The 24438-nt window shown below is 42.3% G+C and overlaps 1 protein-coding gene across 10 annotated transcripts in view; it reads left to right on the plus strand.

Annotated features, from left to right (window-relative positions):
* Positions 1-24438, plus strand: part of sif (still life) — a 72920-nt gene that overhangs the window by 26704 nt on the left and 21778 nt on the right. For all 10 annotated transcript variants that reach the window (XR_011159759.1, XR_011159760.1, XM_069048275.1 and 7 more), the window contains one exon: positions 8354-8499. Coding sequence is in view for 8 of the 10 variants with exons in the window: in XM_069048275.1 (XP_068904376.1) it covers positions 8354-8499 (146 nt within the window). In the remaining 2 variants the exon portion in view is untranslated. The remainder of the gene's footprint in view (positions 1-8353; positions 8500-24438) is intronic.

Here is a 24438-nt window from a genome sequence, read left to right on the forward strand (position 1 = left end):
ACGTGGCCGATATCGATTGGGGACGGTCAACGCTTGCATCCAGATTATTTTTTTTGGGGCCACCAAGTTGTCCAGATTTGAACCGTTCACCAGAATTGATTCTCTGGGCGAAAAATATCCGCTTTCACTGTCGGAATCGTTGTGGGGTGTCCGGGATGTCGAAATAAATCAAAACGATTATCTGATTTCTGCGTTGCAATATGGCGGGCTCGTTAGCCGACCCCGCCGCCGACAACACCCACCATATGCTGAACCGCCGAAATAAATAATCTCTGGGAATAGAAAAAGATGAATCGCGAAAATTGTATTCCCTTCCCGCATTACATAAATGGGAAATATTTTAGCGGGGAGAGGAAGACATTTATTGTATCTCGTCGACTGTGAAATGTTTGATATCGACGTCGCGACTCTTCCGACGCCGCCACTCGCGAATTTTGAATTCGACCGGACTTTGCCAAAATTAATTTAAAAAATATGCGCGTGGGTCAGCCGGATTGACCCACTTCCCGCCCCATAAACAAATCAACGCAAAGGAAAAGAACAAAGCACTTAATTATTAGTTTATAAAAGTTCGCCGTCGGAACTTTAAAATAGGGATGATTATGAATTCTAATTAAGGGCGAAGTTTCTTGCAAATATAAATAGAACGGGTGTTTTTGTGAGGGTGCAAGACGCCCGGAGTCGAGTTTCGCGAGTTGCATATTCATGGGTGCAGCCGTAATGTGGCGAAATCCGAGCGGCAAATAGGAAATTGAGCTTGCAATATTGATTCGTGATTGGTTATTCTGTTGGAACAAGTGCGCTAGGTTAGATTTGATGCAAGGCGTTCCCCAAATTGCTAGTTTTTGCACTGACAGGTCGTTTAGTAGTGTTGGAGCCGGTTCAACACCTTAGGCGTCGATAATGACTATTTCTGATGCAATTTCTTGGAAATGCGAATTTTTTTCTCACAAATTACCTAGAAAATTTATATACGCAAACGGTAAAAGCGTCTGAACTTTCAATTGAATCGCAGTTTTAATGTTTTTTTATTGATTAACATGTCTACGGTTCACCGATACTTGGAAACATTCTGTTTAAAAATTGGAAATGCGTCTAGCACCGAACAATTTTTTTAAAATGATCTCTTATCGTAGCGTAGCAATAAATTTGAAGCAATATATTGGATATTTCGTGAAGAATGCTGCTTAAGTTCGGTATTGGTTTGGCTTCGCCCTTAGAATGTACCTTGTGACTTAATAAAGCTCTAGTAATTTTTAATTAATTAAATTTTTTTACGTTCAAATTAATAAAATTGATAACATTTCCAATTGAGCTTTCCATATTTTAACGAGGGTGAAAACAGTGAGAGATTCCGTAATTTGAATTTATTAAAATGTCGATTCAATTTAAAAATGGTGGATGCGCCGGGCCGGAGTATTTTTTTTTAACTAAATATTCATCATAATGTAGTAATAAATTGCAAATAATTCAGTATCTACTTGCTAAAGGATGCAGAACACTCATTAAGCTCACTTTTGCATCGATTTCCCCTTTAGAGTGGACCTTGTACCCTAATATATTGTAAAGCTTCAGTAATCGTTAATTAATTAATGTTTTTTTACGCACATATTTATCAAAGTTGATCAAATTTCGGACTGAACGTGGCTCTAATAAATGCGACAACGAGGAAATATTTCATAATTTACATTTATAAAAACATTCAGCCATTTTAAAATGGCGGATGCGCCGGGCCAGAACAGTATTTTCATTTTTTTTAAATCACTTTGATAGTGGAATATTTGAGATTCCTGGAGAATTCTTATTAAGCTCGTTTTTGCATCAGGTTTGCGTTCAGAGTGTACCTTACGATCTAATAAGGCTGTAGTAATTCTTAATTAATTAAAATTTTTTTTTACTCACAAATTAACAAAGTTGGTGGAATTTCCGAATGAGCTTTGCATAATTTAACAAGTCCAAAAACAAGGCAAGCTTTCACAATTTAAATTTGAAATAAAAACCGTTAGTAGTTCTACTGGAGAATTATTTTTCAAATTTTTGTAACGTGCTCAAATTTTGCCCCCAAATCATCATTTGTGTCGTTACTAAAGATAATGGAGTTAATTTTAAACTTGAACCATGTAAAATGAAACATATTTTAGTGTTATTGGGTCGTTTACATCATGCGTAAAATTTTCATGGCTGCCGTCACAGTTAATAAACGCTGACGGGTAGGTTTACATTTAATTTAGTTGTGCTTTAATTATTTATTCAGGAAAATGATAAATCCGTTTTATTGGACACTTTATAAAGCAGTTGGCTTCGAATTCGAGAACGGTAAACTCGAATAAAAACACAAAAGTCGTGGAAAATGAGATACATTTTTTCTTTATTTTTCTTTATTCTCTTGTTCAGCGATTGTAATTTTTATTGGAAATTTTCTTACGGCGCGAGCTAATAAAAGAATAAATTATTCAAAATGGCCCCAATGCGAACCGTAAAGAAATTGTGGTATTTTTCCGAATTCATGGGGCCTCTCAGTGGCCTGTTTACAGTTTCCGCCGATGAATTTTTTATTTTTGTTTTTATAGGTGTTGGGCGCTTTTAATAAATTTTTTTATTTTTTTATGGTCCCTTTTATATGTCATAACAGTTTTATGGGGTTTGTCCGCGTCTAGTTTTATCGTCGCCGACTGTCGGCCATTTGTTGTCCGTACTCCTCCCAGGACTGTATCCGGCGCTTTTCTCCCTGGAACAGACATCCGCATGATACGGGGATAATTACCAGCCGCACACCATATTTCATGCGATATCGCAGGTCCGTACAATTGCCTTTCCCGGCCCCGCCGCCAAATTACACAATGGCGTCCAGGCCCAGGTGCGAATTAAATCACCCGTCCGCGTGCGACGTCGCATCGTACATTAATCATCCCGAATTAGACACAATTGCACCCGACTATCATTCCCCGATGTTGCGGAAAAACCGCACGCACCGTCGAACAAAGCCGGCCGCGGCGCGGACCTCTGCGGCGCTCCCTAATGGATCCGATTGTGGCCGCGGTTAAATTGAAGTCACATGATCGATGCCGGTTTTCATCAGCGCGTCAAATATGATAAGCAGGCGGTGGAGTGTCGGCGAAAATTGGGTTTTTGTGAGGCCGGAGGCGGTTTTCCCGCCCGCCGCCGCCCACCGACCGGACTAATTTCGAAGGCGACTTTTTCCGACGGACTCGGTGTCACGCCACGGACAAATCCGACACGGGAAAGATAAAGGGGGCGCATGTAACGTGTGACGGCATTACAAAACGGGGACGCAGAAAACCCTCACTAATGAGTTCATATTTCACCGACGCCATTAATCAATGGGGGGCGGCGGGGGTGGATGCGACGGCCGCCGGTGCAGCAGTAATTGTAGCAATGCAGGACGGCAACTAACAAGGTTTAAACGATCACAATGCGATCTGCTGTTTTACGTTTTGTAATTATCCTCCGTTTTAAAAAGGAGCAGCGAGTTGTTCCAGGATTTTTAAACGAGCACCGAGACGGTAATTTTCATTTGCTCGACCGGGGTATTTACGGCTAAATTGGGACTACGGCAAAGTTTTAGTTCGTGTAATTTTTAAATTGAATTAGCCAAGTAATGGACAAAGGCTTGTCTCTTCCCAATTCAAAACTCTATTTTTCCTTTGACGACAAATTTAAATAAAAGAAAAAAGTCAACTGATGCAGAAATGGTGGATGCGCCAGGCAATAGCATTTTTATGAAGTCTTTTCAATGTCTGTGTTTTATGGTTTTTTATTGTTTATTACTTTAGTACTCACTACTGCTACTCACAATTTACCGATCGTTCCAATAAATTTATTTATGTCTTCGCTGTTGTTTTCTTTGATTTTAATGCTCCATTTCCATAATTACTATTTCCCCTGGCACGAGGTTCCATTTTGCTCCTAGACACTTTTTTGCTTTTCTCTATATTTTCTTATCCCCTGTTCCTATTTCAATTCCTATGATTTAACATGAAACAGCCACATATCTAAGAGAATAGGCAAGGTTTGTTTTTAGAAATGTTTATTTTCTTATTTTTTCTCAAATTTTTGTAAAATATAATTTTTTTATGCACCCTTAATGAAAACAATAATTTTACGTACTCAAAAGCGGACGAAAAGTAACTCTTTTTTGGACGCACTTTTTCTGCGCTGATCGTGCCGCCATTTGTTGGTCTGTTTAGTAAGTTAGCAACGAAACCGACAAAACTGATAATTGTAAATTTCTAGTTGGCAAGCTGATAACAAATATGTACTATTAAAAAATTGTTGTATTTATTAATAAATTTATTTATTTGTCTTTTGATTTGTATTTCGTGCCATCGCCTAAAAAATTTAGTGTGCACCTCCGCCAAAAAGTACCTTTCGTCCTCGTCTGTTTCAAGCCTCGGCTGCGCCTCGGACGAAAAAGATGCACTTTTTAGCCTTGATACACAAATAACTATCTTTTTTTCATTCTACATTAGAAATTAATTTTTTCACGTTTTCCTGTGTAGTAATAAATATTAGCACAGGGTTGTTATACTTGTAAATGATTGTGCCATCGCAGTTGGCGTTGAAAATCACACAAATTTTGGATGTGCCGCCAGCCTCGCAACTTTAGAAAAACTAGTAAACAGATTTCCACTACCGTCAGTATCGCCATCTATCGGCGATACTAGTCTCACTCATGTTATGAGGCTTGCGGCACATCAAACTACGTCACCAACGCCAACTGCGATGGAACAATCATTTATAATAACCCTGTATAAGCGAGGCATTAATTTGTTTCTATTTTTTTATTTCTATTTCAATTAGCCCTTCCTCCTTTGCCTGTAAAAGTTTTTGTTTTATTCCCATTTTGTTTCACTGCTGAAAGCTTGGCAAGCAAGTTTAGCGCAGAAATGGTGGATGCGCCGGGCGAGAGCTGGCCCAGATTACTCTTGCACCGGTTTAAGCACGCAAACTTTGCAGTACCTCCCGAATTAATACCTAAAGTACTAATAACTTGATCCAATGAGGAGTAGTTACGCCGCAGCCAATATTCGAACGATGCTCGTTCCGGGATCGACGTCGGGGCGTCCGGATCGATCCGGCCAAGAAGATTAATATTTCTTTTGTTCGCCTATTTAGTGCAGTCGGCTCTAAATTTTCCTTTGTCCGCGAAAAGGCCGCAACATTGCAGTACACTTGAACGTGGAGAGCTTTGTTTCTGCCCAGGTCTTCGCGAGCACTCGCCCCGAGAGTCTCGACGCACTGCACCAAGAGCTCTCCAATTTCGAATTTGAATCCGTCCGGCGGCGGCGTCATTTTCGTCGTCCGACTCAAGGCCGATCCCTTCGGACAAATTACAAAAGAAATCTCCAGGTCGCGACACCGCCTAAAAACGCTCCTGGAAGCACGAACTCGTTACCAGGCTTTTGTTGCCGGTGAAGTGATTAAATCCAACGTCAAAGCTTCATTAATGAATAGAATGTGTCGTGCAAAGACATGAAATAATTTCCATTTTGTTGACGCCAGTCTCATTGTGTCTAATTACAAAAGGGCGAGACCTGAAGTTTTCGAAAAATTTCCACCTCGATCGTCGCCACTAAGAACCGACGGGATGATTTAAGGGGCGGCGTTACTGCCGTCTCTGCACCTCGAAATTGTTTATTCTTGTGTTCTCGAACCGTGTGCATCGCGATATCATCAATCTTTCTCGATTGAAATATGGTCGGCGGGTTTATTGGGAAAAAATGTCAACTGCGACGTGTATATTTAGCAGATTTCGATACTTCCATTACGATATTTCAATTTTTTAATTGCAAGCGACGTCAAAAATCTGACACCCCTCCGTCAGATGCGGTTTCTTGCGCTTGTGTCGACGTTTCCATTATTAATTATCTAATGGATTAGGCAACCGGTGAAACAGATTAACTCCGGTCTTTGTCCAGGTACAATGGTGGAATAGCAATAGATAAAATAGTACATAATGCGCTTAAAAATGGACGGACCATTGTTTACTGACAGCCATTATTTGGAATAAATCAGTCGGGAGTAACAAAGACCGCGGATTGCTTGCCTGCATTAGTGACAAAGCAAATAGGCCGTGTTTACTGGAGTAAAAATGCTTCTGTTGTTGTTGTTGTTGTAAATGACGAAAATAACCGTCGCCATGGTTATTATAACCACTACATTGACTTGTTTGCACTGTTTAAAAGATTTTTTTTTTTCGAAAAATGGTGACCCACATTTTCTAAATTAACCTGATCGATGTATTGCGTTGATGTCGTTGGAAATAGGAAATTTTGTAAAGTACTATCGTGACCGCATTTAGGTACATTCTGCTATTAAATGGACAACTCTTTTTTTTTTATCGGAACGTCTTCGTAATTGACTGGATCACTGTTTTTAGGTCTGCTTTTGTTGGAACCTTCGCTTCTTAATATACAATTAGTCCAGTTTATTGTTGGTGGTATAAGTGTCTCAGATGAGCTGGAAATGGCACATAATTGGCCTTATTCTCTTTCCCTTCGTTTTTTCTTTGTCCACACTATTGAACAAATTTTTCGTTTGAAAACACAACGAGCCACACGTTTGCACGAGTGGACCGCAATTATTAATTTGTGGGTTTTCGCTTAACAACATTTTTCTAAGACGTTTATTGTTTTTGCTTGTTACCTTCGGGTCGAAGACTTAAAAGGAAGTTTTGAAACATAAATAAGTAATTTGTTGTAATATGATAATTAAATCAAAAATATTTGCGCAGCTCGTCAAGACAACAATGTTGTTTCAGTTATGAAACAGTTAAACATTTCTACTTACATTAAATAATATATTCGTTTTCTGTTTAGTAATGCTATTCATTATTCACGACCGTGAGTAATTAGTATCGTAAAAACACTACCCCATTCTACTCGCCTGTCATGGCTGTTACCAACTCAGATTAAGTATTACAAATAACCTTGTGAGTACAACTATCATTAGAAGCTCTTCTAATTCTATTCCTAGTCTTAGAAGAATTTTCGAATTTGTGCTTTAGTCTGGCATTTCGTAATTATTTTAAAACAACAACAAAACAACAAAAATAATACATGTGAAGTACACAAAAGGCAAAATATCGGGCCTTCAAATAAATATATATTTAGAGTAGGCGTAGGCGACATTCTAATTCTGTTAACAGTGTAAAGTAATTTTTGTAAGTAACCAATTATTCTCCGGAGTTACACAGGTTACATAGTAAGCTTTTCCCAATTTCATATTGTCATATTCCGTGGAGGAGGAATAGGGAGAATGCACTACAAAAATTAAAAATATTTTCTAACCTAATTTTATTTCGTTAAAATGTTAGACGTCTCTTGTGTCATTTTCTACGCTGGAAAAATGTTGCAAACAATTGAATTTCCATAGGTTGCTCTAAATATAAATTAATTTGAAGGCCCGTTATTTGAATGATTTTAGATAATTTGTTAGGACCGCGTGGAATTCGTCTTCCATGAGGAGCACTTTTCTTCAGCCACATCAAAGAGCCCTTTAGAGGATGCAAGTTTGCTAACAGTTCGACCACTAGACCGCACTACCATTACCAACAACCCTTATGCAACAGAACTCTAAATATATTGTTGCAATTATACTCCCTTTCAAGTGGACAGAGGTTTGGGCTACAAGAGCTTGTAGCAGTAAATTTTGACCAAAGTTAATAATCGCATTGAAATAGAGAGTTGGCGAGGAAAATTAAGAGGTGCTTTAAAATGGTTCGGAAAATTGTTGCATTCGTGCCAAGATCGTTTTTGTTTAAAGTTTTATTGGTTTGTCCTCTGCGTTACCACCGGCGCGAGGCATTCAGACACTTTTGCCCCAAACTAAAAACTTTTAATTAAAATCGAGTAGTACAATGTGGCCTTTAAAAGGGATCGAATTGCAGCACGTAAAGAGGAAGTTTGAAGTTTCGCGATCGCGAAAAGCTTGTTTATTCGCTCTGGGAAATATCGAATTTCGACGTATTCGCTGCCGCCCCCGTCAAAAATCGCAATCCCTCATTGTCTCATAAAGAAAAATCCCGTTCTCATCTCCCCGCAGAAGTTGTAACGCGCCGACGAGAAGTCGTTGTTCCTAACGAGATTCCGGCTTATCGCGCCAACTTAATTTACGCCGCCGCCCCTCCGGCCACCTTCGCCGTGTTTATCACCGCCCCTTGTCCGGATCAAAAAGTACTTGACCCGAAAGCGGGCCGATTATGATGGATGGCAGATGGAGAGCGAAGCCACTGTTGACGTTCAGTCATTCGAAAATTGATTAATAGGCGCGTGTCCCCGCGCCGCCCCCTCCGCCAAACGCACACTCCAATCAAGGCGTCGATTTGTTGCAGATATCCGACGATGACCGCATGTCGCTGACGACGGCGGTGTCCGACGAGGATGACGGCGAGAGCGTTATGAACTCGCCGTACAAGGCCAAGCAGACTGGGACTGCGGCGGCATCGTTCAACTGCACCGGAGCCGTGAGGAAAGCGGGGTAAGTCCACCAGGGGTCGGTGTTTTGTTGGTCTTGGGGCCGAGTTACTTACGAGCTTATTTGCGGGAGACTTACGTAAGCTCCACCGGTTTGTTTATTTTCGAAGACCGCTTCGTTGATTCGGGGGAGGGTGAGGTGTGCACGAGGACCATCGATAACGACGTTTGCTCGTTTTCTTGTAAACGAAAGGGGTTGATTGCATCGGGCTCGAGTCGGAGCTTTCGCTGCCAAAAAATCGAAAGCTCCACCAGAAATGCAAATACACCACACTGCAGGTGAGGAGGCGCTGTTTGGGAGATTTGCATAAGGAGCTTTCCACCTGAAGTGATGCGACTTTTGCTGAATTTTGAAAAGCAATACTTGTCGATCACGATACTCGATGCGAGCTTTCGTCATACGAGAAGCTTTAAAAAACTAAATCCGTCAGTCGTCAAAAGAAAACGCCACAAAAATTGCTTTCGTTTATTTTTTCTGCGCGTAGAATGTCAGATGAGTAATTTGTGGAATCTGTTGATTTCCAAGAGATAATATCTTAATTGTGCTCTGTTGCTTGATGGACCGTAATTATTGTTGATTGTTGTGTATTTGCTCAATTATGACTAGCCGAGATGGGAAACGTCTTTATCATCTCCATCGATTCAAAATCTCATTATTATTCAAACACAAAAGCTCGACTTAGTAGGCGCCACGCAAGGTCCGGGTTTGAGCGCCTCAACCGCCAGAGCTTAATGGTAACGATAAATCAGTCATAACAAATGTGAGCGCAATAAACACACAAAACGCAATAAAACGTAGCTTTCCATGAAATTATAACTGGGAAAGTTGCCGGTTGACGGCGCTTCTTCGGTCAAAGCTGGGTCGTTTCACCACCGGATTTTTCCGGTGTCGCGGGGATATTTTGTTGGGCACACCTAAACAAGCGTTGGCCGCCCCCGCGGGCAAAAAATCACAACGGCCGCCCGCTTCATTAAAGAGGCCCTGTTACGTGACGTCGATGGGCTCCGGAGGCGTTTAAAGCTGCCAAACTCCGACACGCTATCGTCGATTCTCCGTGCGAAGCTGCTCATTTACGAAACAATCGGTCGATTTGATGGAACGCCGCAGGTCCGGCACCAATAAAAAAGGATCTGGCACGGGGTGCCATAACAAGGCGACGCCCCTGATAATGGCCCGTCCATGTCCGGACTAATAGGCTCTCGGAGCGGTCACGTCCTTCGCCGGCCGAACTCCGGAGAAAGAAGTTTGACGTCTATAAAAACTCGCCGTCCACTGATTATTGCACGTCTAGGTATAAGTGCGCCTCTGACAAATTTCATATCGTCGGGAGAATTTCCGGAAGTTGCGTAATAAAACCCCCCTTTCCAATCCCGGAGCGATATTTTGTTTTATGAAAGCGAGCCTGAAATATGTGTGCCGCAACTATTACACGGACGGGGAAGTTGTCAACGTTAGTTGAATTAAATTACTTGTTACGCAAGTTGGGAGTAGGACGTGATGCGTGGGGGAGGAGACACCAGAACACCACCCCGTCAATTACTGGACGCGGAAATATTAATAAACGCGGGACGCTGATAAATTTTATCAGTTTTAGAGCACAAATTAATTTCGTCCTTGTTTGCCCGAAAGCTGCACAAAAACATGGCGAAGCTATTTCCACAATAACGCTTTTGTTTAAATAAACGTTTAATCTCGCAAATTGATTTGAGCAAGAGTACTACAACACATGTTGACTTTGCCTTTGGAGCGATAAATTTCAAGCGAGACGCAGAAAACTTGAGGAACTAATAGCCTGCAAATAAATTAAGTGGGGCAGAAGCTCCGCAATAATATGTCGTCGAGGGTGCCGTAAATATTGACCCTTTCTTGAATTTTCAGCTAATAAGGAGTGTATTTCGGTTGTCTCTTTCAATTCAGGTTCGTCCTGTTCCCTTGATTATGTCTGAAATTTTCGACGTCAAGGCGCTCCGCAGCGACACCGGAATTACTCTTACATCTCGGTCCGTTAAATTTATAATACTAAAATAAAATTCCCATCGGTACTTCGCTCCGCCAAGAGAACGTTATGTGGTTTAATTTAAAAAGAAAATGGAATTTTAATCCATCAGTCTCAATTTTAATAACGTCGAATGCTCTGAAAGCAAGGTGTACTGTCTCGAAAATTTTTCATTAAACATCCAACGGCACCCCCACGATTTTTCGACGAAAATAATCGCCTTGATGTAGCGATCTGAAGACGATAATTTCATTAACGACGGCAAATTGCCCCATTCATGGAGGGCGTATTGTTAATTTTTGTTTACCTAGAACTTCGTCAAAGCTTTATTCGATTTAATTATTGCGCCGAACAAAGGCGACTCCGATTCCCCTCATCAGCTCCAGAAAATCATCGACGACACTTCCTCAAATCCCACTTCTGATCTTGGGTCATCCGTCGATTCAAATCGACGCCATTCATCACCGGCGCGACCGCGGTTTCTTTTCCCCGCCGCCCCCACGACCCACGAAATTAATGTGGCGCGGCGAAATTGATTGTATAAATAGGGGGCGGTTCGTCGGGGGGGGATGTGGCGATATTTTCGTATTAATCATCATCATTGTTAAGAAGCTTTGGCGCGGTTTAATCAACGAAAGCGAACTCGTTTATTGGAAAATTAATCATCGCCGACCCGAAATATGAAGTTTTTCCGTGGAGAATGAAGATACCGGCTTTATCGGCCGAAGAGCGATTACGCTTTCGCCGGAAATGCCTCGCAAGCTCGAATCAAACCGTTAATGTTTATGTCGTTGGAACGGGTCGTGTCTGCGAGTCCTTGTTGTCGATTTATATTCAGCATGTGCCATAACCGTAAAAACTCCACATCCTCGGCGAAGGATTAATCCGGGGCTCGCGTTCCGCTCGCTTTCTTGTTCTTTTTTTTAATTTCGTCGAGAGCCCCCCGCTTCCGGGTTATTAATTTTAATATTTCCGGTTGGATTTTGTAAATTTTCCGGTGGCGGCCGAACAGCCAATAATCTCGGTGGAGCTGGCGTTTCTCTGAAAACCTCCAGACCCGGATCCGCGAGCTTATCTTAATAAAGTGGTGCTTTTTCCCCGATTATTTTTCACGGCGCACGAAAGTTGTACACTTAATAAAGAACAAAGTGTCAGACGTGGAGTTTTGTATTTATTACGGCGGAAAATAAACGAAACAGAATGAGAAAGCGACCGCCGCGTCGGGTGTGTATCATAAATTCCTGCTTGTTTGCTATGCAAAGCAAGGTGCGCGCCGCCCCACTTGCCGGACCCGGAAAAAACAAAAAAGCCAGAAAAGTGGGACCATTGTTGGGGTTCCGGAAGGAGAGGGAAAATTGTTGAAGAGTGGTGATGGGCGATGGTTTTAGATTTTTGGTTTTTTTAGAGAGACAATGAGAAGAAATTTGAAAAAAAAATGAAATAGATATTTCCAAAAATAAAAAAAAAAGTAAATTTGTATTAACGTGATTATTTCCTTCATGTGTTTAGCAACCAATTGCGTGACAAATATTGACCAATCAAAACGAGAAAACAAAAATTAACCCGATAAAATTTCTCTAAAATGCACATGTGCAATAATCTGATAAAAAAATGTCGGTACCTGATTTTTTTTTTAATTATTTTGAATAAAAAGGATTGGAAATAATACGTTTGGTTTCATTCTATTCAGGAAAGAACTCGACTTCGTCTCGTGCTCTTATTTGCTAATAATTGGTCTTCTGACCTCATTTATGGATGTTTTCGTTCATTAGCAAAAAAATTTCCGATAAAAAATTTTGCACTTGGGATACAATATGTGAAAATTCACCACTTAAAATGTTTTAAAAATAAATTAAAAACGAAAAATCTCATCAGTGGGAAATACTGCAGTAGCGAAAGCGCCCAGTTGATCCCCGAAGAGTTTATATACAGCTAAAAGAATGGAAAATCGGGAAAAATTGACTATTTGAAATCAGCTTTAGGAGCTTACGAGCTTACAATTCAGCTTCATATTCAGGCTACTCAAAAAGCAACCTTTCATCCTAAAAATATAAACTGCGCATTGAGAGCTTTCATACTAGGAGAGTTTGTGAACAACAAGCAAGAAACTGACGCAAAATCGAAAAAACGTGGATCTATTGAGAATAATTTTTGGAATTTTTAAATTTAAGTAATTTACTGTATTGGTTCAAGTTAAAAAGTTGATTGGGACCAATATTTGATCGTCCATTAACGTCCACACTTATTTGAACGAAGTTGTTATTTATGACGTGTAAAAAGTATTATTATTTTAGAAGTGGGAAGTTCACAGGCACGAACGTTGCAAGTGTTCCCACGCGTAAAAACAACGCTTTATACATAATTTTCATATATTTTTTTAATCATCATTCTGTCTGAAATAAAATTATTACAAAATCAATTAATGAAACTTCAAAATATGATTTCAGGTAAAAAAAGGAACACTCCCAAATATTTCACAAGAAATTAATTTTGTATTTTTTCTATTTCTGTATCTAATTATGTAAGTAAAATTTGGTTAAGTACAAGTGTATTAAAGTATAAAATAAATAAATATACCTCAGGCTGTGAAAAAAATGTCCACCTTAGACTCATATTTTTTTTTTTAGGCACCCATAATGAAAACGGTAATTTTACGTACTCACAAGCGGACGAAAAGTAAAACTCTTTCGGATGCACTTTTTCGGACGCTGACCGTGGCGCCATCTGTTGGTTTGTTTAGTAAGTTAGCAACGAAACCGACAAAACCGATCATTGTCCTGTCACCATAAAATATGTAAATAAGTGCAAAATAAAGAAAGTGTTTAATGTACGTAATACATTATTACATTACACTAAAATGAGCTTTTTTCCTAAGAAATTACCTTTTTCGTAAATTCTCCAATTATCCCAATATTTGATTATCCGAATAGTGCCAGTTGACTCGGATAATCGAAGTTCTACTGTAATTTGAAAAATGATCTGATTTATTGCATGATGCTGAAAAAAGAACAAAGAAACTAAAGCAACTGTTCGACTGGTTTCTTGCTAGATCTTCTAGCTGCAAGGTTGTGTGCTCAAGCGAGGATTATAAAATTCCTTGGAAAAAGTTTAATGAATTGGAGTTTCGTAAAAAGATAAATCGATGTAATATTCTCGAGTAAGAAAGAAAAACATAAAATACAGCTTGTATAACTATGGACGTAAAAAGCGTAAAAAGAGGTTTCATCCTGAAGAGTGTAGTGTAATTAATGGCAGCTCGACCTAAAATTAGTAGTCGTGCTGTTAAAAGTTTAAGTTGAAAAATTGAAGGTCCGGAGAATAAAAGAATAAAAATGAAATTAATAATGATCCCGAGACGAAAATATCTCCGTCGGGAACTCTGCGAGATATTTAGTCCATAAAATCCATCGAAGGAGAATGGCTGGTTGGGGGAGAAGCCGGATGTGAAACGTATTATTAAATTTAGTTTATATAATAATCAATTGTTTGAGTAAGCCTCGCTAAGCCTAATAAAATGGAATTAGCGTTTCTCACCTTAAACTTCGCAAATCCCGCCCCACTTAAACTTCTAATTAATCTCGTTTGAAATTCCAGAAAATGCAAGAAACGCGAAATCAGATTACGACGAAAAAAGTATCCAGTTATGAGAGACAGCGGAAAGCTCTCGGAAATTTCCCCGTCTATTTACTTAGGCGAACGTGTCGTGGTCTTTTTGACGTATAGTTCCATATCAATGCAAATTTAATCCCGGCCCCGGCTAATTGTGAAAGCGTCGGGGATTTTCCGCCGAATTTGCAAATTCGGTCCGGATATCACTCTAATAATTGCATAATGTTCCCAGACGGCCCGGCGATTAGGCCGAGACCTCTTAAATAATTTCGACAAAATTCCGCCGCACTAATTGAAAAGCTCCACCAACCGGATCGCCCCAATTCGCGCCTAATGAGCCGTCCCGACGAAAGTCTACTAATCGCCCCATTCCGGTGCAGGTGCTAATCGGGGCGGATTTTTCTAGCCGCGTCCAATTGAAATAATGGAGGTCGTCGAGACGCAACTCTTGCCAAACAGCCCCAAATAAATAATAGGAACGGCGAGGACGGGGGATGAAATATTAATGAAAAAAGTTAGGGAGATTTTTTGGCGCGGCAAAAACAAAAATTTATTGTTGAGCGAGCGGTATTGATGGTTCGGGGTAGGCGCCAGGGTTGCTAAACGCGGAGCCCACGCAAGATTAACCTGCCGTTTAAATTCCGATGTATATTTTTATTTCCGGGGCCTGGCCGCATCGAACCCCGAAAACGATTCCTTTCTGTCTTTCGCTCTTTGTATCGGACGAATTTGCACATTTGTGGGCTTTTCCGGCGGTGCTGACGCAAGAACGGCGCCGTTTAATCCGGTAGTGGGCTTGTTTTGCACCGTTCCCATGAAAACGACACACCGGCGAAATCCGGGGAAAATCATTTTTCGAATTCCGGTTAACCGCGGCACGGGAAAATTATCGCGTACCCTGGAACAGGGATTCTTCGGAAGAAAATTCGAAATTGTCTGGAAGAAAATGAGCGTGTTGAAAGTCGCTGAACACAAAATTAACTTTTCAAGAAACTGGAGCTTTGTGTTGAAGATGGATGGCCCATCGAGGCAGCGCTTTCGGCGCAGAAAGGCCAAATTAAGACCCCGACAGGTGTCTGTATACGCCCCGGAAAGAGCTAATTATTATTGTAATTTTTTCCACAACGCTGTGGAAATTTATTCATTTTTGAGCTAAACTCCGGCATCATTATTCAACAGCGTATTTTCCTATGCATAGCAATTCGTTCTTTCATTTACCTCGGGCCTTTGAATGGCAAATTAACGTCGACTTCCTCCAGCACCGAAGCAACGAGAGAAAAACTAGCAATTTCTAAGTTATGATTTATTAAACGTCAGAAATTCAATCAACAATCAACAGTCTGCTCTTGCGAGAGTTGCACCCTCGCCCTGATCCTTCCCTCGCGATTCCTCAACTCTTTGAGGCACTCGCACTTGAACGGGTTGCCTTGCACGCTCACGAGGTTCGTTTTGTTGAGGACGTTGCCGATGAATTCTTCGGACAAGCACCGCAACGAGTCGCCGTTCAGGTTCAGGTGTTCCACGGACGTCAACTTGCCGAAGATGTGACCGTCGACTCTGGGGAGGTCGTTCCAATCGAGGAAGAGATCTCCGAATTTTCCCACCTCCGCGAAGGCGTCTCTGTCGACGGTCTCGATTTTGTTGTAGCTCAAGTAGATGTTGACCGTGTCTCGGTCCTTCCAGAAGTTCTTGAAGGCGTTGGCCGGAATCTCCTCGAGGAAGTTGTGCGTGAGGGAGACCGTCGCCAGTCTGGAGCAGTTGAAGAACCAGTCACCGTTCCAGTTCTTCAACTCGTTGAAATCAAGCGTGATGGTCTCCAAGGCCTGCATGTTGTCAAAAGCTCTTGCCCCAATAATCGCCAACCTGTTGTGCGAAAAATTGAGGTTCTTCACTTGGACGAAGTTGAAGACTCCTTCTTTGATCTCTCTGATGTGGTTGAAGGTCAGGCTGAGGTTGGTGAGAGGTTTGAGGTCTCGGAAGGTGTTGGGTTTGATCTCGTTGATGCCGCAGTCGTCGATCATCAACGCTTCTAAGTTGTCGAAGAAGGCGAACTTGACCTCCCACAAGATGGAGAACTTCTGGTTGACCACGATCTTCTCGGTCTGGAGCAGACCTTCGGGAGTCGGTTCCCGGGCGACGTAATTGTGCGGCTCGCCCGTCTCCCTGTCGTACCATATCAGGTCGGCGTTGTTGGTGATCCCCCAGGACAACTCCACCAGCACCAGAAGACCCACCACGAGCTTCATGTTTCGACGAGATATCGCGCACTGATGACCGCTCGGAATGATCTAACTACAGGATGCGGAGTTGAACGGAGTTTTCCGCAATAATTTAACCCGAAACGTGACGGAAATGCCGAGTGGAGGAATTAAACTCCCTCGTTTCGATAATGCCGACAATTAGCACGGACGAGAGGATCCGAAGATGGATCGGGATGTATTGTTATTGTTGTGCGACGGTGACACCGTGAACCAGGAGGTCGCGGGTTTATCGCGCTGTTTACTACGCCGGCGGGGATTTTTGCTACTCCGGTTTTGTACACGAAGCAGACGCGTTACTTACTCTTTTACCCAAGTCTCAGCCCACGATTGTGTGCGCGGAAGCGTCGAGGCCGAAGGTCGGGACGTGGTGGTTCTTGCACTGTTGAGATAACGACGAGTGTGCTTCGCACGTGCCGAGAATTTTCCGAAACGGGCGATAGTTTTAAGTGAGTTAAAATTAGCTTCGATGCGTGCAGTTGACGTGGGGCTAATGGAGGAGTTGGGAGAGCGGTGGCGACGCTAATTCGGACTCTCCTAATTTTGGGTTGCCGGAGTGTTTCGGACGGTTGGCTCCCGGAGGTGACCGTCTTTTTTATTTTTATAAAATAAAATCACAAAAACGAAAATCCAGACAATGATAGTTTTCATCGGAGAAGTTGAGCAACGGCGTATGCGATTAATATTTGGATGGGTGGGCGCCGGAGAAATTGCGTTCAGTTGTCAGTTTATTCTCATCGCTTCATTGTTTGATTTCTGTATTTATCTGCTGTCCGGAATGTCGTAATGTTGAATGAATAAACTTCGACCTGGATGACGTGCTCCCTTTTTAATCGATAAAAACAAATGCGCAGCAGGAGAAACACGATAAATGGCAAATTTTGAATTTTGAAAATTAGTGAATTAATCTGATAGCTTCAGGTGAAATGGAAATCAATCTGCGTAAAAAAATACTTTTTCGCATAGTAATGAACTATATTACTGTACTCAAAATCGTACAGTAATAGGTCATTTTACAACATAGCAACCATTACTGTACGATTTTGGGTAATATTCAACTTTTTTACGAACGAATCAAATTTTAATATTCTTAAAATAAAATAGTATACGCTCCTCGTCAGAAAAGTGATTTTACTGGACTCGTGTGGCATTTAAGAACTCGCTGACGCTCGTGTAGTAAACTTCCACTTTTCTGAACTCGTAACGTAATCTGCTATTTCGGAAGAGAAATTGTGGAATAAATATCCAGGGATAAGATTTATGTCCTGTAGATAAACCCGTTACTAATGTTATTCACATTTTCAAAACAAATCTGGGAAAAACTCGGTGAATGATTTTAGAATGTCGCCGTAAGCAAGCCGACTGCATCAATCTGGTGAACTTTGACCCCCAGCGAGATCCGTCCATTTCTCTCTGATTCGCGTTATTTTGTGAAGAATCGTTTTGCGTTTTGCCATCGACTCGCTGCAAAGACATCCGTTTCAAATTGTTTCCGGTGAATATAATTCAGAGGTTGGGTAGTTTTGTGTTTCAACAGAATGATGCTCGCGCTCATACGGCTTAGAGCAAATCTGGAACGATTTATCTTGCGTCGATCGAGTATTTCGTTGGTTCATTTACAAATGGTAAAATAAATTGGAAATGATCAGGAAGGTCGGTCGGCGGTCACGTCGTCGATCAGTTGCTATGTTAACACCGTGACGTCCCACCCCCCGGCCAAGAATAAATTCGTATTACAGGCTGAGCCTTATTTACGGGTCAACTAACGACCCCGCGGCCATAAATCTTGCTCTTGGCGATTTTCGACCTCCGACCCCTCTTACAAAAATCTATCCTGACACACACGTCCCGTAAGAAATTTGATCAGAGCAGGCGTCCTTCTCCATTACGGCGGAGACAAATCGCTTCCATCTATGAAGAATCAAAGGGGGCGATGATCGGGGAGTGGATTTGAATAAAACGCAACACGTCCAGTCACCGGAAAATCCCCGGACTCCGAGAAGACGGATGTAGTCAACAAGACGCAAGATAAAGGATGGGCGAAGGTGTAATAAACAAGTTAAACTACACGGCGCCGAAGTAACAAAAGAAAAAGAGCAATTTATAAAACGATACCGGAAACCGTTCCGGCTTATGGGTCAGGGGCGGCGGGCTTTTAAGTGGACGAAGGGACGAAAATAGATTAAAGCGCCGTTTAAAGCGGCCTTTTTCGATGTCGAAGCGCCCGTTTCTTTGTTCGGTGTTGTGTGGAGAAATTTCAATTTTGCAGCCGTGAAAAATGACAAGTACATCTCTTCATTCGTGCGGATGTCACCTAAAAATTTCAATGAAAAATGAACGCCGACGCCTAGCAGGATGGATTGTTTCCGGGGAATGTATTATGTGCGTCGGCCGTCAATTAAAGGCACATCTGGCCAAAGTTGTATTTTTTAACACGAAGAGGGCTCCCGAGGGACGCCGGACTCGCGGGGGCCGTATCCCGAAAAGGAGCGGCCCCATCTGGTCGAATTGCGCCGCCAAAACAGCCCAAAATGTAAAAATGTATCCCACGAGTATCAGACAGGTACTTTACTGCACGCCGAGCGGTAATAAATGCTTTACCGCACGCGATAATGTCTATATCCCACTTGTAGCTTTTTAATTATTTTGGTCTGCAACCCAAAAGTTTGTCATCATTTTTATTGCACTCGAGGAGAAGATTAAATTTTCTGTGGACGGAGTGGCTTGGTGGGGGAGTGCCCCCGCTCTGTCCCATATATTCCGATCCATTAAAATTTTAACGAGATAATGAACCGGAAACGTTGGCTGTTTTAATCTGGTAATTAGACGTTGTTGGCGGCGGCGTGACAGCGGAATCTCATTGAAACGACTTTGGCCGTAACGATTCGGTCGAGGAGCGTTGAATACGCCGCCCCCGAACCAATTTCGAGGCGGAAGCGTATCGGCGATGACCACAAACGTTCGGATTATCGGACGCATTCCTGGCCGTCGTCCTCGCCCGTTTTTTCTCCTAATTCGTCCTGGCCGGATTAAATATGTATGCGTCGAGTTTAAGATCCGTGACAGTTTCAGAATCAGAAAAGTTTGGTGGGACTTGTGGTTGCCTCGAACACGACAACTTCCTCGAAGTATTCCCGGAATGAATAAATGAACGAGTGCGGCGCAAACCGCCGTTCCGGGTTATCCCAAAGGAGCAAGGAGGGGCGGGTGCCTTCACACATTGTGCGTGTAGGTACATTTTGTACGGCTCGGTGTTTACGGTGGAACCGCCCCCGGGAGCCGCGCGAGAATTAGCGCTCGCGGTTCCGGGAATCGCGCGAAAGAAATTAATGGCCGGTGATGGATCGCTCGCCTCGACCAGTTCTCAACTTCTCGGGAAACTTATGTTTCGGGACAAAAACGGAGCAGCTCCGGGGAGCGAAGCGAGGGCGGCAAACTCGAGGTGTTTCGCCCCCTCCGGAGCGCTAAACCCGACCGGAAACAACTGTCGGGAGTCGTTAATAACTCGGCCGACGCAACACCTGAATTTTTCGCCATCCGAGAGCAATTAGAACGAAATTATGGTAATTCCAGACGGGAACCGCAATCCAGTGTAACGCATGTGTTGTTTAATTAGAGTGCGGCGGTGCAAGAGACGGCGTAAATCTCCCTGCAGCTTAATTAAGCCGGGAAATGCAGGCGTCGTTATCGGCGGCGGCGACGTTAAGACGTACTGTCTTAGACGTTTCCCCCGACCGATACATCGCCGATTCCGGCAATTAACGACGAGGCCTGCGTAATTTTCGACCGGGGATTATAAGTCAGCCCTCCTAATCAGCCGTTGTTGGGCTGTTACTGCTGAATTGCAAATGTCTTGTTTGGTTTCCACTCGAACAATGCCCTGAATGAGGCACCGAGTCTAGGTGCTGATAGCGAACCTGGGACGTTTCTTGTCACAAAGAGTTTGCATTATCATAGAGAACACTTGGCTGTTTCTCATCACCAGCCAGGGAAAATTGATATCCTTCTTGTAATGTGTTTGGCTTTTGTGGTTTATTGTCGAGCCGAAAGCGGCCACAATACAGACGCCCGACAAACACAAACCAACCCGAAATAAATCGCGCCATCCTGAAAGAGTAATGCCGCTTTCTTGAGACTCGACGAAAGTGGAAATGATTGAAAAGCTTGACGAGACAACTCAACTCATCTTAGTCCCTCCCTCTTCCAACTACAGGGTATTTTTCAAATGCGTGCAGAAATTTTAACCGCGATCTACTGGTTTCATGTAGAACTCGGAAAAAATATTTAAAACATTTTATGTCAAAAAATAAAATTACATTTATTTTTTGAGCTATAATTTTTTTAAATTGCTTTTAATTTTCTACGTTGTTCTACAACCTCGTAGGTAAAATTTCGGCACATTTTAAAAATACACCCTGTATATCATGTTTTATAAAATGTACGCCAATGCGAAGTAACCTATAGGAAATATGCTTTAAAACAAGGAAACCGCATTGGTGTACGTTTTATAAAATATGATATACAGGGTGTAACACCCTGTATACACACCGAATATTCACATGGGCTTATCTTCGGTGTCGTTAATTCCTGATTGTAGTCTTTATCACGATATGACGTCATAAAGCTGCAGAGTAACGATAAATCTATCCCGAATGGGTCGCGGTGTAGCGAGCTTGCCTCGCTTATTCCTGTTTCACCGGTTTCGATCTAGTTTGAAATTAATTGAACGAAATTTGTGGAATATAATGCAGCTACTTATTTTTTCAACGGTTGACAGGAGACGACTCCAACAAAGTATTATTACACGAACCTTTGTAGGAACTCAAATAAAAATTCAGCTTCATATTGACACTGTCACATTACTTAATATTCGCGAGGAAAGCCGCTGGCAAGAGCTAGTAAATAAAGAAATAAAACATTCTAGTTCTGAAGCACGTTTCTTTGTGAGTCGTGTCTCGAAGGACTTTTCCAAAAATGTCCACAGAATTTTAGAAAATGGGTCTTTTATGTCGAATGATTTTGGTAGGTTGTTATGTGCCCAATAGTTATTTAAATTACAAGTTGCGAAAGTTTACTTTTATGTGCGAGGTGTTTAAATGGCCGAGGCGAAGCGTAAGCGTAGCCGAGGTTATTTAAAAACTCCAAGCACGTGAAAGAGCTTTCGCAGCGTGTAACGTATTAAACTTTTCATTCTCCCATCGACATTTAATAAAATACAATGACTCCGTGATTATAATAAAATTAGTATAAGCTGGCTTGTTGTTAACGTTACTTTAGTAACAATACAAAAATATTATTTTATGACATTTATCAAATACATATCGTTTTCGTTGAATACTTGGTTCGTCTAAATCAATTTTGGGACTTTGTCAACAAGACCACACATCGTCAACATAATGATAAACTTTGCGGGAGGTCGCTGATTTGTAATAATATTGCGAAGCCCACACTTAAATATTATTGAACAGGATCGATCGAGCGGTGGGTTTATTATCTCAACACAAATCAGGAGGAATTGCGACATAATTGGAATATCATACCCTAACAGGAAATTAATTTCTAGCACGCTTAGGGGTATCAACGCTCGTGTAGCATTGTTTGCATATCTGGCGGCTTCGTTTTTTCCCGGTGTCCCTCTAGGTGTTTTATTTTCAATCGAGTGTCTTTTGATGTGGCTCGGACAATAAAAACTTAACGATACAAAGATAACAAACGAGGAGGCCGTAAAAATCAGAAAGCGCCCATTCCGGGGTGTTTTATTTGGTCTGCGCCGGCGACAATCGTGGCTGTTTTAATAATGGAGCAGCAGATTAAGTGGCAAGGTCGCGAATTCCGGGGACTCGGACAAATTTGATAAGTCGAGCTCCGGAAATTAACATATCAAAAGTGGAGTTATTACCATATGAATGAGGCGTTACACATTCCAGCCCGCAGCGCTCCGGTTAACGTTATTTATCAGCTGGGGCGCTAATTTGACGAAAACTCGGCGGCGTTTCCGGAGCGCGTATGTATTCCGTTTCTGGTGTCGTCGGGTCCGGATTCGACGCCCGGAGCCGACCGATCTATCGACCGGTCTTATTTATATTTTCCGATAACGAAAGAAATCCGGTTCCAGACGGGGCGGAGTAATTCTCGCAGATCGGCGATGGCCAACTTCGCTCCATAACTCCGGCATTCAATATGGTAATTGTCGGCATTCAAACTGTCGTTTGACAAATTTAACTTTCATTAAAATCGTCGGAGGTAAATCCCCGACGGCTAACTAACGAGTTTACGGCCGTTCCACCAACAATGGCCTAAGCAAACACGATAATGGAAGAAGTTGTGGGAGGTTTCGTCGCGTTTTTCCGCAGAGCTTAGCATAGGCAACCAATTATGCGAGTTTTTCCGACCGATATCGTCTGGCACCGGCCATTATTCCGAATATAAACCTAGAGGGTGAAAAAGGGCCAAACAAAAAGTACCTTTTACGACCGGATCGGCCGACGCCCAATACATTTCCTTTCCGTCCTTGTACCCTTTATCTTTTTGTTTGTATAATTTTTTTTTGGCCGAGCAGAGAGACGGGCTTTTTATCTTCGGCTGATGGATGGGGAGGTCGCACGCTCGCATAAAACGTGACCGTCCGTCGGATTTCGGCTCGCCGACACGTTTAAGATCACAATTGGGGGCGACAGGTGAGCCGGGGGCGGCCCACAAGTTGGACGCTTCTCGATCGGAAGAGAAGCGCCGGCCATCCATCACGACTAATTAATTGTCCGAAAAATGCGTTGTCGAAACCACCAGTTCCGGACACAAAACGCACCAAATTACGTCCGCATTCAGATCGTAATTAGCGGCAGCTTGTCCCGTTTTAATATTTGGGTCGGGGGCGGCGTGTCACCCGTCCCCCGGGAATCTTCGACGGTCTCCGTTGACCAGCTCGCAAATTCAATAACGCCGCTCTAACAAACCGTCCAGGCGGGGATGTTTTCCGTCGGCCGAATTAAAACGTCGACGTCGTCCAAATCCAATTTCCGATCTTTGCGGTTTGCGTTTAATGTTTGGACGCGATGCGAAAATTACAAAGCTCGCGAGCTTTATTGCGGCAGTTAAGTCGGCCAGAATCGCCAGTTTACGGCGTAATTGGGGGCGAACTTGACAGGGCGTACCGGCTAATGTCGTTTTTAAACGGGGGGTCTATTAAGTAGATTTGATGTGGGGCGGCCCCGTATTTTGTCAAAACGCCCGGCGGTTGGCAATCTTGGGGTAATTTAGGGCCGGCCCGGGGCCCCTTCCTGGCAGGTTTAACGCAATTTCCAGTTCGATAATTCGACGCCGCCAGGGACGATTTCTGCGACTATCGACCGCTCCGGATCGAAAAGAACCAAGTCCGAAAAATTTCGCAGGAAGTTCAACAAGTTTAAAATTGGAAGTTTGGACCTGGCCGGTGATGGACCGAAATTAAGACGTGTTTCCGTCAAGATTTCGGGCTGAAAGTTGGAAATTTTGGACCTGTTCGAAACGGAATTTGCTAAAAATGAAGATCCACCACCGTAAAAACTGTTCGAGGGAATTTACATTTTAATCAAGTGCAGCTGACGCGTTTTTTCTTCATTAAGGTAACAAGTTTAAGTCGTTAAAATCTGAAGTCTGCACCGAAAATTGGAAAATGCCAGAATTCTTTGCTGTTGATCCAGTTTAGGGGAAAAATGCTGACGCTTTTGAAAAACTACGAAGATTTATCGTTAGCGAAGTTGTTCCGTGTGTAGTTTGCATCGAAAGTTTCTGCAAACTAACAGTGTGAATCGTGAATTTATAAATGGTGGATGCGCCGGGAAATTTTAGTGTTTGCTTCAGTTGAGGGAGCTTGTTAAGGCAAATCTGGTACAGAAAATTGTATGACGTTGCCACTGAAAATGAGGAGATTATTTTAAGTGCAAAAATGGTGGATGCGCCGGGAAATATTTTATGAAATATGTGAATGCCGTTGGTGTTTAGCGAACAAAGAGCGATCTAAATACTTGTGTTAATAGATCTTGTTATGGCGAATACGATAAAGAAAGTTATATCATTTAGTGTCTGAAATTAAAAGAAAAA

Source organism: Tenebrio molitor, chromosome 5 (genome assembly GCF_963966145.1).
Source record: "Tenebrio molitor chromosome 5, icTenMoli1.1, whole genome shotgun sequence".
In the NCBI taxonomy this organism is placed as follows: domain Eukaryota; kingdom Metazoa; phylum Arthropoda; class Insecta; order Coleoptera; family Tenebrionidae; genus Tenebrio; species Tenebrio molitor.